Source organism: Phycodurus eques, chromosome 8, assembly GCF_024500275.1.
Source record: "Phycodurus eques isolate BA_2022a chromosome 8, UOR_Pequ_1.1, whole genome shotgun sequence".
Lineage (NCBI taxonomy): Eukaryota > Metazoa > Chordata > Actinopteri > Syngnathiformes > Syngnathidae > Phycodurus > Phycodurus eques.
In genome coordinates, this window is record NC_084532.1 from 21,763,456 (window position 1) to 21,777,368 (window position 13,913).

The 13,913-nt window shown below is 41.6% G+C and overlaps 1 protein-coding gene across 1 annotated transcript; it reads right to left on the reverse strand.

Moving 5' to 3' along the window:
• Positions 1-682: 682 nt before the first annotated feature.
• Positions 683-13,601, reverse strand: LOC133406134 (UDP-N-acetylhexosamine pyrophosphorylase-like). The gene is given in 12 exon segments (XM_061683480.1): positions 683-1,037; positions 2,525-2,591; positions 3,580-3,621; positions 3,778-3,966; positions 4,902-5,042; positions 5,123-5,316; positions 7,287-7,459; positions 7,536-7,711; positions 8,694-8,809; positions 8,811-8,899; positions 11,902-12,198; positions 13,494-13,601. Coding segments are annotated over 11 exon segments (1,563 nt in total). The 5' UTR covers positions 12,185-12,198; positions 13,494-13,601; the 3' UTR covers positions 683-944.
• Positions 13,602-13,913: the final 312 nt, after the last annotated feature.

The following is a 13,913-nucleotide window of genomic DNA, read 5'->3' on the forward strand; positions in this document are numbered from 1 at the left end:
AAAATTACTTCATGATTCAATACAAATGTACTCCTTATTAAAAAAATGCAATGTACATTAAAAGTACATTTAAAAAATGCACAATACTGGATTAAAAAGCAATGGCTGTATGCATAGATTCAACTAGCTTCATTCTAATATGTTTGACTCTAGTTCATGTTTTAAATGTACATTTTATTTGTATTAAATGATTCTTTCGCATACCACTAGTGGTACTCGTACTTCGCTTTGAGAATCACTACTCTAAATAACAAATCTCCAACCTCATACTCGGTGTGGGTATGGTAAATAGCAGCATTAAGGGTATTATCCAGAAGGAAGCCGAGTACCTGGAAAGAGCTCACACAAGCACAAGCAGAACACGCAAACCCCAAAAGGACGACACTAATCCGCCGTGCTGCTTTGCTGAAAGAAATAACTAAAGACAAAATAAACCCCAACACTCTACATAAAGTTGTAGTATTTCAGTTCCCAGAAGGTGAATGGTCACCACACAAAAAAAAAAACAGAACAGTCTTTCAAACGGTGTTTTTCTTTTTCTTTAATATGGCATCACTTTGAGCTGAGTCATGTTCCATCATCAATAATTAGAAGCTCCCACATCCTGCCTTGTACATGATTCATAAGCCAGATCAGTCCAATTCGATTGTGCTAGAAAAATCATTACGTAAAGTAAAGCAGATGTGAAATATACTATGACAGTATACATTATATAAAAATAAGTCTCGTCAGCAAAATAAATAGATGCACCATACCCACAAGCTTTCCTCCCGAAGGACTGTCGTCATACATACACAGAGGGTGCTCACTTCATCTCGCTCGTTCGTTCATTCAGTCGTTTTCTGTGCATGCACATTGATGGCCATTATTGCACATTGATGACATCACAGTTTAGCCCCGAGGGACAAAATGGTTGGCGTTTTTGGATTGGGCTCTTTGGCCGCCTAAACGCCGTTCTTGACCACCTGGTGGACGCCGCTCTGATCGATGAGGAGCGTCGGGCGGAATTCTCGATCCTTCACCAGCGCTTCCAGACCCTTTTCGGGAACAACGGTTATGCCATTAGGACTTAAGCGGGACTAACAATTTGTTTAAATAAGGGGTGGGAAGGCTTTTTGCTCACCAATATGGGAGCACCAAAAATGAACTGAAATGTGTCAACTAGGGGTGTCAAACATGTTTTCAACGTAGGCCACATCTTACAGTGGTGTCTTGAGATACTTGGTCTTAGGAAAGTCAGTTTAGCATAATGCTAACAAACAATACAAAACCCCATACTAACATATAGCTAACATAACACAAACTATGGAGCAACATGTAGAGAGACAATATAACAATACTCACAGGCATATATTCTTAATCCTTTGGGGAAAATGACACCTATTATTGCAGTTTACTGAGTCAGCTGTGCAACTCTTCCTCCTGTGTGGCTCTATCGCTATTATACTGCCCAAAGGTGCCAAGGTGCGCACACCAGAAGGAGCAGCACAATGTCTATTGAATTGCAGTAAAGAAATGTGGCAAAAACTGTCATTCTGTTTAATTGTGTCACTCTCATATTATACAGTGCATTTTGTCTGATTCAAAACATATTACCAACATTTTTATTTTTTGAGGGCGGATGGAACAGATTAATGATATTTCCATTCATTTCAATGAGGAAAGATGATTGGGGCTACTAGTGTTTTGAGGTTAATCACAGAACAAATTATACTCGTATCTCAAGGCACCACTGTAGTTTATTTCAGGGGGCCAGTGATAACGGTGAAATTAATAATTGATATTTTCTTTTTTAGGAAACCAGCCATTTGTCTTCTTTTTAGGAAACGAATGATGAACTGCAACGCAGTTTGAACAGTCTAAATTAACATATCATATTAACACACATACCCAACTAATTTTGAAATCAGAAGTCAAGGATAATAGTTGATGTTTCTGTAAAAATGAGCCAAAAAACATGCTTATAGTATCTTAATGTTATTATCACATATGACAATTTGAAATTTTGGTCCAGATTTCAGCAAGAATCATGGAAGTTGATGCACATGATTTGCTTTTGGGGGTCACTTGGCGATCGGCTCTGGCCCCCGGGCCTCGAGTTTGACGCGGTCTAAATTATGACATCTGCCAGCCAGAAGCTAAACTGTCCCTTACCTAATATAGTGTGTGTGTGAACCCTAATAATCTCCACCAAAATACATTATTTCCCTTGTATTTGTTTATCATTTTCAGGGCTAGTTTTGAACAGGACTCAAGGAAAAGCAAAGGCAAGTTTTCGCAGGCAATATTAAATGACGTGTCTTGGATGACTAGCGCTCCATTCGACTCTGACGTGGTCGCATGGTGTGTGTCCATGTTTACACTCCGGGTCGCCCTAGGTTCTTGCCAACATTTCTCAATAAATAGTCCACTTTATTTAATTTAATAGGAAGAAAATGCAATGTTGGAACAAATGTTTATTATATGTTTTGCATTTGTGTTAGATATTTTTGTGCTCAACCCCTGCTTTAATATAAGCTCTTACCTCCCCCCCATACGACACCAGCGGGGAGATTTCACATTTGATTGGCAGGTCAGTTCCATCCTTTAGGCTGGATGGATGAGAGAAAATTAAACAAGTGTTACAGAAATGGGTGCAAAAGGCTGCAAATCCTCAGCAATTCTTTGTGATTTTTTTTTTTAAATAGTTCATTACCAAAAGGAAGGAAGAGGCAGTCAGAAGATGAATGACTGCTCACACGCTCGTATGTCTACAACACTTGTGAGTGCGGCATGCCGCCACAGCTTCATCATTCAATTTGTTTAATACTAGAAAAACTACGAGGGGGAAGAAAAATTTTCAGTCATCAGTCCTACCCAGCGTGTTGGGAAGACCGGAGAGTGAGAGAGACGAAACATGATTGAGGAGGAAGAAAAACATTCATAATCAAGTGCATTTGCAAGTGCTGATTTTCACCGGAGAAGAATTCATCATTATGCTCAACAACGGTTGAGATTAGCATGCAATACATGTCGCCGTCATGCTCCGCTGCCACTGATTTCGCGGCCGTTTCCTTGATTTCAAAAGTGTCAATAGACGAAAAAACATTGGAAGTCGAAAGTGCTAACGGTACAGAGTCTAAAGTTTCCGCCAGGCGGTACAGTTCAGTGCACTTTGAAACGGTGAGCTCTCACCTAGCTTGTTTGCGATGTAAAATGGATACAAAAAGTGAAAACAATTCTGTGTTTGCCTGTGCTTTTTACACAAAAAGCCAACGAAGGCAGAATACTATAGTGTTAGTGTCTGGCGGGGCGTATAAAATACTTTGTGGGACAGCGACAATTGCTTTCAACACTTTCAACACTTTGGCAAAAGTTAGTCCCTGATTTCTGGACAGCGGCTATCAATCATCAGTGTTTGCAACTGGTCTCGAGACCACATTTTGAAGGTCTTGGTCTTTTTTCGAACTTCGAAGGCAAAATTGCACACTCTCACAAAGTGAAGCTAACTGTACTTGCTTGGAGGAAAGCAGCGCTTAAAGAAAACCAAAACCATCTGCATGCACTCAAAACTGTCGGGGGTGGGGTGGGGATAATTACTTTCTTCTGCCATCATCTGTGACACGGCCTTCTGCTCCAGCTCTGGAAACATTTGGCAGGGGGGAACACAGGTGGCGCAAGACCAAGCATGAGAGAATGGCACAACGAGAGTGTGAGACTGAACACACACAAAAATAACAAACAAAACAAAAATCCACAAACAAGGGATGCATCCAACGAGGCGCACCACGCGCTCACCTGGGTATGGCGGGCACGCGCGTGCCATTCTCATCGATGAAGTGGCCGCCCGCGTTCAGCACCCAGCGGTGGTGGAGGGACATGAGGGCGTGTCTAGCGGTGGTGGGCGTGTCCTTCCCGTCTTGGCGGTCGGCGTTCTTCAGCGGGGAGAACTCGTCCTCCCTCAGCACCTCGTAGACCACAAACGTCCTGTTGGGTGACACACGAACAGCAGTCTTTACGTTAGCCGAATGATGGCTTGTATGTCGAAAAACTCAAAAGGCATCACTGTAATACTTTTTAGGACATTTCTTTTTAAGGTTTACAGTGCGTTTTCGAACAGAAAATATGTGCCTTGGCTCAATAAAGGGAAACACTGGTATAGGGTGTCATTAGATTGTGCAGGTGTACACGTGAGGCTAACGGCATTGGTTTCAGGCCAAGAAAAGAAAACACGAGCTCTTTTGAGCCCGTCTGGATTCTGCTTAAGGCACCAGTCCTGGTACAACTGTCAAGCACCCAAGTCAAAGCAAAGAGTACTTTCCTGACTGACCCTTTACTTTGAAATGCAGCAAAACAAGCTCGAAGGGAACTGGACACGTTCCCTCAGACGTCATTACTGTGAATGTAAAGCTATATTAACAGTGGCATGATTTTGGGTTGATGTCATGTATCATTATTGGAGGAGGTGAGTCTTCCTCCTCCCGTGTGCTGACTGGACTTTCGGGGGAAAAGGGCATGACTGAGGCATGGGTGGGTATTTGCACACCACGCATCAGGTGACAGTTCCAACATGGAAGAATCAGACATCTGTAGGTACATCTGATCTACCCATCGACGTGAGCCTGACATAATACGCAGAGGGATAATGTATGCTGCCAACAGTTAATTACGACGTAACATTTACAATTGGAAACTTTAATACTAACAGACTGCTGAAATTTTGATATGGTTGCAATACAGAATTGTATTTTCTATGGAATCCTATGTACAGTATGACTGTTACAAAATACAAAACATTTGGGAGTAAATTATAATGAATACATGAATATGTTCGGACCGTCACTAACTTTTGCTGAGGGGCCTTAGCTGATGAATGATGATCACAATTAGAGTGTAAATCCAGAGTATGCCATCACACTTACTTGGCAAACTGGAAGATGTCAAAGACAAATTTTTCCATTTTGATCCCATTGGGTTTGTCCGGAGTGGCGAGTTGACCCTGGGCATCCACAAACGGGATCTTCTTCCGGGCCACATGGTGCTGAAGCTTTGGTTCGTACTTCCTGATGGGAGAGACCGACAATAAGATTGTTCCAACACAAGTGAATTGAGTTGAAGGGAAGGGGGTCCTCAATGGGCTTACTCTACTATGTCTTTAAGAAAAGAGAAGCTGAAAAAGTGATTAGCCACGTTGCCCGCGTTGAACATGAGGCGGCCATCGGCGCTGCGCTTTTCGGCCGTGGCCAAGGTGATCTCGCTGTACTCCACCACCTGATAAAGCCCGTCCACCTTGCACACCACACCCACGGCCTCTGTCGGGTTGCTTTTCTCCACCACCTGAAAACAGGATGGCGCCGGTTAGTAACACGGTGGGGAACCTCAAAGGCATCAATGTAGACCAAAGGTGTCCGGAAGGAATATGCCTTCAGCGTACACATTTGGGAGATGGTTCTGTCATGATGCGTCCCCATAGTGTCAGTGCCATCTTGGTAGACCTCATTGCAGCCAGCATTAAACGATTAACGCCGTGGCTTTTTGTGAACAAATTACTTCTGTTTGGGTGTGAATGGTGTCGTGCATCTGTTTGTGCCTTCTTGTCAGAATATCACACTACATGTTGTTGTAGTTCTTCCTCCCACATTCCAAAATATGCATGTTAGCTTCACTGAAGACTTGAAATCATTCATTAGTGTGGATGGGTTTTTTTTGTTTTGTTTTTTTGGTCTATATGTGCCCTGTGATTGGCTGGCAAGCAATATTATTATCACTGGGCATGATAAGACATTTCAAGAAAAAACATTTTTAAAAAGCCTAAATCACATAAGAGACCAAGAAGTGGCCTACAACTTCTACTACAGTGAAGATAAAACTGCCACAAAAAGATCACATTTCCACTCTGTGAAAGCAGCAATTTGCACTGAAAAGAGAGAAAAAAAAATGTCCCCCAGTGCCTAATGACAGAGTACTGATGAGGGGGTTGGTGTGCGGACCGGGTCAACGCTCGCCGGGAAGCCACATGAACTGCCGTGGGAACTTAATATAGGGGCTGCGTACTGATCCCGAAAACCCTACCGAAACGGCACATCATTTTCAAGATGTGAAAAATTAGATAAGGTGATGTGGGGAAAGAAACCGAAGACTCATAAGAGGCACACAAAAACCAGATAGAAACGCTGGTCATGTGGCGATAAGCTGTCAGGACACAAATACCGGGGCTCCTCCATTACAAGTTAATGAGGCCCTTTTAAAGGAGAGGTCAACAAGTGTGCATTTTGTGGATTCTTTTTTTTTTGTTGGTGTTGTTGGGGGGTGACACTTATTCAAAAAGAGCGAGCAGCCAAAAAACAAAAACAAACAAACAAAAAAAAACCCTGTTATTTTCAATGGGGAAATGTGTTTTAAAATACAAACAACCAGAAAATGTGTTTGGAAAATCTTAAGTCCCTTGCGTAACATAAATATGCATTTGTGCTGACGCATACATAGTCATGTCTGTCTGGTGTTGTGAACTAAAACAGTCCTAAGTGATGAGGCAAAGAAGGAGTCGCCTTCATTGTTACCCAATGATGACTCACAATAAATTAATTGGACACTACTCAGGTCAGAAAGGATCTTTCGAGCTTAAATCATACGATTCACTGGCAGCTAAACTAGAATGTGATATAAACAGCCCTTTAGATGTATCAAACATGTATTTATAGCACAAAGCATAAAAACTCGCCAAAACAAAACAGATGGATTTGTCTCAGGCTCCTTGTACTCAAGGAGACTAAGTGGCATTTATCCCCACCTGCTGGTAGGTTGTGGAAGGTGCAGTTTTTCTCCATCGGAACTACATGTAATGTTAAAACAGATGGATTTGTCTCAGGCTCCAACTGTTGCTGCAATTTCACAAGCAACGTCTTCAGACTTGACCATTCTTAGAAGAGTAAAAAGTTGTTAACCCGGATATAATACCATAAAGCACCGTAAAACTAGTCATCTGTTAAAAGAACAGAAAGGTGTTTGCAGAGTGATACTACCACTAGTGGTGTTTTACAGGCATTTCTGGAATTACTGGACTGTGATGTACTTTATAATGAGTGCATTTCTGGTAGCACCTGCTTGGTCAAATGTATTTGCATCTGTTATTGATATATACTGACCAGCCGGACCTATTCAATTCTATTTTTTTGGTTCTGCGGATATATTTTCTCAGGAAGTTTGATTGAAGTTCAAGTAATTTAAGGAGTGGTAGTTCTGATGTTCAGGGTTAAAATCTCAGCATCCTGTGTGGAACAGGAAGGGACAGCAAGTGCGAAACTGACCTTCGCGCCACAGTCTGCATCCTTCTCCACACAGAAACCGACAAATGCCGGGTCAGCCACTTTGACCAGGATGTTATCCACACAGTACACATGTATGAACTCAATCCCTCTCCGCTGCATGTCGGCCAAGATGCCCTGTTTGCCCAAGGCTCTGTACAGACCCCCGTTCCCGTCTGAAACACAGGAAGAGTCTTTTTGCACAAAGTCTACAAACTCAGACACTAAGACTAGACAACCGGTGCAAATTACCAGGGGCCATGGACAGCTTGCATTTACTCTCCAGGATGATCTTGCCTTCGTAGTCCATGGCTGGTAGCATGCCCTGCTGGAAGAAGATGATGTTGCTCTTTTCCAAGCCAAAGTAGTTATGGCGCGAGAAGAACTCCTTGGTGGATTCCATGGTCCTGCCGCTGGCCATAATGTACCTGAAGGTAACACCCACCAGGTGTGGTGAAAAAAAAATAAAAAAAAAAATAAGCTTGCCATGTGTGGCTATTGCCTGGCACATTATGGTTTTCATATCAAAAGAGTTGGATGTTTAGGATTGCGTGGCCTTGGCGAACGTCAGCACGATACTGAATACCATTCTAGTTATCGAGTCCATAACATTATGTGACGTGCTATTTCCGACATACAGTACTTTCTTCAAACGGTGGCTTCCACTCTTAACAGATGTGTAAATTGTCCACTTGAAAAAACGTTGCACCTCAAATAGATGCCTCTTTTTTGCCCATTTGGGAAAAATCACAGTGGTGCCACACGATGGTTGTGACTACATTTACTAGAATGTCCGAGTTGAACGGGTGCATTATATGCTTGAATAAAATGAGATGAGACTACACCTGAAATAGACGCCCCCTTTTCCCACCTTTTTACTAAGACGTCACTCTGTTAAGACGGTTGCGTCATCCACTTGAGAAACATAAATGCCGCACCTCAAATATACACCACCACTCAGGGGAAAATGAGATGGTGCTGCTTGGTGGCTATGATTTCCCACTTCTATAAAATCATAGACAAATAGACGCCTTCATTTTATACCCCAGGAAAAAAACGGGACGGTGCGGTGGATGTGTGTCATTACCTTGACTATGATCTCATGGTTACGTACATGTGCGATGCCCACTTCATGAAATAAATGCCCCACTTCAAATTGACACTCTTTTTCTCACTCCGGGTTAAAAAAAAAAACTAACAAAAAAAACGTGGTGATACTGGGTAGACGCCGCCTTCCTTCCTTTATGGCATCGGTCATATTTCTTAATAATGTCCTTGACTCCACAAGGAACTTCCTTTATTGTTGATTCAGATATTGATACGACCCAGTATTATGATCCATTGAATGACGCTAGGGCACAGAGTTAGCACGACAGTTACAAAAAAAAATAAAGTGAACTTTAGTCTTACCAAGGAATGATGCATTTATGCTTGTGCTTCCCCTCACTCAGCTGCTGCAGTTTGAAAATGCGCTCTGCCTGGATTTGAAAGAGGGTCTTGTGGGACGGAAGCTCCACGTCATACACTGCCTTTGGGGTAGGAGACCCCCAGTCTGGTTCCCTGACCGCCGGCCAGCAGCAGCACCGCCACTTTACCCTGGGAAATGCATTCCAGACCTGAAGGGGCAAAAAAAAATCAAAATAAAGATTTTTATAACATATAAGATCTCTATTCAGATTATATTGTTGAACAAGTCCACTGATGGTGAGTTCATGCTTAGCAAATTAGGATTATATCTAATCTGTAAGAATGGTCATTGTACATTTATATTACCTTCATTAATAATTACAACAGAAACGCAACAATAAGTACACGTGCACTGTCGTGTGATATATTAGTGTGGGTTTCTAGGGTTGGGCGATGTGGCCTTAAAATAAAATCTCTGATTTCTTTAACAAAAACTTTATTTTCAATCAAATTTTTCCTGCATTTAAAGAATAAGAAAATGATAATGAAATTATTTTGAAGAAGTTTGCCTTTTTTTCTCCTGATACCAAAGAAGCTTTGAAACAGTTTTTCTTTACGACTTCCTCAGAATTAAAAAAAACAAAATAATAAATCTGTCTTTACAGATAATGTGAAAATAAGTGTTTCCTCTTGTTATAAAAACGAAAATAAAATCAATACAAATTAGTAAAAAGAAAAAAGAAAAACTATTTTTGTCAGAACGTGTGGCATATGTAAACACGATCCTTAATTAACATTTTGAACGTTCAACAATTTAAGGTCATAAAATGAGCTGTCCAACTGCATGGGTAAGGCTCGTCCATCTGTTAAAGTGTCGCAGCACTTCCACCTCTTTCATTGTCTTTTCTAATGTAAAGTTGCACAGGTGAGGTATGGCGACCTCAACAAAATATTTGTGCCTTGGAGATGCACATACCTCGGGTTCGACGTTACCATCATGTCAATAAAATCACTGCTTTCGCAACATATAAATGGACAAATTTGGTAGTGTTCAGCGAGACTGACTTCATCATTGCCCTCCACTGGTCTCCTTTCTTGTCTTATGCAAGACAATGTGGGGGAGGGGAATCCACTCACATTGTATGTTTCGTAGCAGGACTTAAAAGTCGCTAGTCGTTTTTTTTTTGGGGGGGGGGGGGGGGGGGGGTATATAGTAGCTGATAGTGCCGGATAAGTCGCTAAACCAGTTCCTCTCTGTTCGCAATCATCGTGAATCGATTGAAAAACATTGATTAATCACCCAGCCCTGGCGGTTTTGAATATTTCTACTCATTATTTTTATACAGCTTTTGTATTGGATCTCACAAGCATCCGGTAAAGTGTTTCACCTCTGGTATGGATTACAGTGTAATGAAAAAATGAGTCAGACAGAGAAAAAAAATAACGCAATGAGAGATGAAGTGACGTCGACAAGTTTTATTTATTTTTTTTAATGGTGCTCGAGTGCTTTATGGATTCATAAAGTTTATGGCCGCTCTGCTTTATCTTACGTAAACTGCTGCTATGTCACTCCATTCGCAACGGGCCTTTGTCTAAAGAAAAACAGTAACTTGGGCGGACCCGTTAGACTTTGACTAGTCTCCCAAACCTATAAACACGCACGCCTTTTTCGCATGTGATTTCCTCCTGATGGAGCGCAGTGACCTCATCAGCGAGGGTCAAAAAACACGCTCGGGTCTACGTCAGAAAGATGAAATCAAAACCAGATGAGCACCACTACCACCACAACAGCCACCCCTCTGTTGCAATCTTCCTGCTGGGAGGCAAAACTTAACGGACCACGGTAAACAGGATTGCGCAAAGTATATAATGAGCAGAAGATGACTTTTGGGGGAAGGAGAAAAAAAAAAAAAGGACCCTGTTCAGTGACGCTGATTGACATCACTTGCTCCCGTAGAGAATAACCTAAAATTTGAAATTAAATTTTAAAATGAGTATTTGTTCCGGGCTCAAATTTTTATCACCATAAAACATTTATTAACTATACAGCTGATGTTTTAAGTAACATCGTAACACATGTATAACAGTTAAAAGTTAACTACTGCATGATTAAAAAAAAAAAAAAAAGTCAAAACTACTCAGCCCTTTGACAACACCTGACATGACGCGTAACAACAAGAAATCGTTTCTCTGGTCATCTCCATGCCATTAGCCATTATGCTTCTGTTTTTTTTTTTTAATGTAATTGCACTTTGGATGCTGGTTCTCACATCATTTCCAAGAAAATTCCAAACGCGAGTGTAGTTATTCAGACGCTGAAGTCTCACATCAGATACGATAATAGTTAGTTGGCCTTTTAAAGCGTATTTGTCCTTGCACATTTTGGTTGACCTCGCCATATTGAGGCTAATTATTCAAAACGGACAGTCTGAAACAACAAAAATATCACTCGCAGATTACCTCATTTTGTGTTATATTTGCTGTTGCTACCCACACTGATGTTGCCTTGAAACAGTAATAGCAACAGACAGTGTCACTTCTGACACAGATTTCAGCTTCCACATCTCTTAACAACACACCTACTGTAAAATCAGAAAGTCATATGTATCCAGAAAAGTATGACTCAAAACTCAAACAAAATCTTAAAGAGACTTCAGCTAAGTTAGCATCGGAGATATTAGTTCATAAAGATTTTTTCGTGATGCCACCTCAGAAGACTGAAAAAGAGGAAAACTGTGATGAAAACCAATAAATGGGTCTTACTGCTCCGTACAATACGGCTTAAAGTGACAATCAAGTCGGCGTCGCTAACATGAAACGACGCTCGTCTCCCAGGACGCACACAGTAATCCCCCTTTTCCCAGTTTGCCTGCTCACCACTCTTCAATATGCAGTTCTTTTTAACATGTGCATGACAGTAAAGAATGTGAAAACGCATAACCCATCGTTATGCTCACCCTCCTCACTGACACCACGTGTCAAAGGCTTTGTTATTTGTTTTACTTAACTTATTTTTACACTTGAAGGGAAGTAAAGAATGTTGGATGACGTTGGCTGTACAGTTAGTAAAGCTATATGTAATTGCTTCTGATCTAAAGGCATGAGTCATTTACGAGTCATTTACAAGGGGGGGGATATTTTAGGGCCATATCGTCCAGCTCTTAGTGTAGGTAGCTAATAACTAATTACATCCTCAAAATAACTGGATCACCTTTTTCCTCCCAGCGTTTAAGACTTGCTCGGTCCCTCGTCACACTCCCCTGCACGTCCTGGGCCACCGGTTCCATGCGGGCGTCCATCTTCTCGTTCTTGCCGTCGCAGCCGGACAACTCCATGGCCCTCTTGAAGAAGCCATTGACCTCCTGAAAGTCTATCCCCTGCAGCTCCTGGTTCAAGGCGGCGCACTCATCGGGGCTCAGCTGGTCACAGAAGCGCAAGAGGTGAGACTGGCCGGCCTCTGTCAACCTCCCGAGGAGTCTGCTGTTCGGGTCCATGGTCAGTAATGGCTCTGGTGACAAAGAAAGATGGTACAAACTGTAAATTAAGTTACATTTCATTTTATTCAATTCTTAACGGCCATACAAGGGTAAAATTCATTGAATCACTGCTAATATCATTCCATGTTCTGTACCACTTATCATCATTAGGGTTGCAGGTGAACTGGGGCCTGTCCCATCTCACTTTGGGCGAGAGGCTGGATACAGTTTGGATGCCGGCCAATTGCAGGGAATATATAGAAAAATTAGCATTCACACTCACGTTCACACCAATGGACAATTTATAGAGTCTTCGGTGAACCTAACAGGCATCTTTTTGGAATGTGGGAGGAAGCCGCAGTATCTCCACACAGTAGGGTCGAGCAGAGATTCAAACACTTGAATGTCAAAACTCTGAGGCAGACGTGTTTAACACACTGTCCTGATACTAAAATAACAACAATAAAGGGTCCGTTTTTTTTTTTTTTAACTGCTTTCAAAAAAATGTCTACAGACGCTCACATGAAAGTGCTTTCGCAATTTCAAGGCGGTATCATATTTAATTTCAATCAGGGACAGTAAGTAAAAGGTGGAGAGAATTGCGAGGGTGGAAAAAACATGACTGGTCATTGCTCGTTGAGAATGAGATAATATGGACCCAAGTTCAGAAATGGAATGAGGAGGGGAAAAGAAGGAACAGCATGTGATGTGTTCATAAAAAAAAGAACAGTCTGATCAAAACGGTGACATTGACTTCCCGAAAGGACTCCGACAAATACAATATCTGCCTGTTTGTCGTTCTCGCCTAATTTAAAAAAGAAAAAAAAAAAGTGAACATACTCTGCTTTTTAAAAGCACAATAACATTTCTGGTCATGGGTGCGGTGGTTGATTGATGGTTGGCACTGCCAACAAGTCTTTTGACTTCTTGAACTGAAAACACGAAGTGAAACATTAAACCTGTTAAAGCAACCTGTTGGTCCACGAACCCTTAACATATCATCAGTTTACAAAGCTGTGAAGTTGACATGCAGCAGCGCCATGCATTAGCCTTTACGAAGACAACTTTTGCCCATATTTGACACTGTAACTATCTATTAAGCTGAAATAGAGAATAGGAGCGCAGTATTCGCAAGGTAAATAAACAATTGTGCGTCTACAACGTGATTAAACAGGCCAAGTTTATTTTAGAGGCTATAATGTGCAAATCAACAAACATTGCATTGTCGTCGGCTTGAGCACCGAATCAGACGCGGGAAGTAGCTTAGTTAACTGTGAAATAACTCAACGAATACATAAAATAGGCGTCAATTGACAACAAAACTCACCGAGTGGGAGTGTCACTCCTGTGTCGGACGACGTTTAACACCACAAATGAGACTTTCTTGTCCGGGTTTGAACGCATCACAACCCGGACACCACCTCCTGCTACGTCACGATTGACGTGGCAGTAGGACATCCGATGCTGCCTTCAGGTGATCCTTGTAAATCCCATATTCATAAAAAGTAACAGAAGATGCCGCTGTTTTTTGTTTGTTTGTTTATTTGTTGGGGGGGTGTATTGTAGTGTTTCGTGTTTATTTATTCATTTTTTTTATCTTTTATTATTTTATTTTTTATTTTTTGCAGCTGTTCCACCGATAACCTAGACTCGTAAGCTTTACTCAGAACTTGGCGCTTCCTCATTCTCCACCAATCACACACCACTCTCACATCATATTACTTCATGGACTCTTCCGGAATTCAGC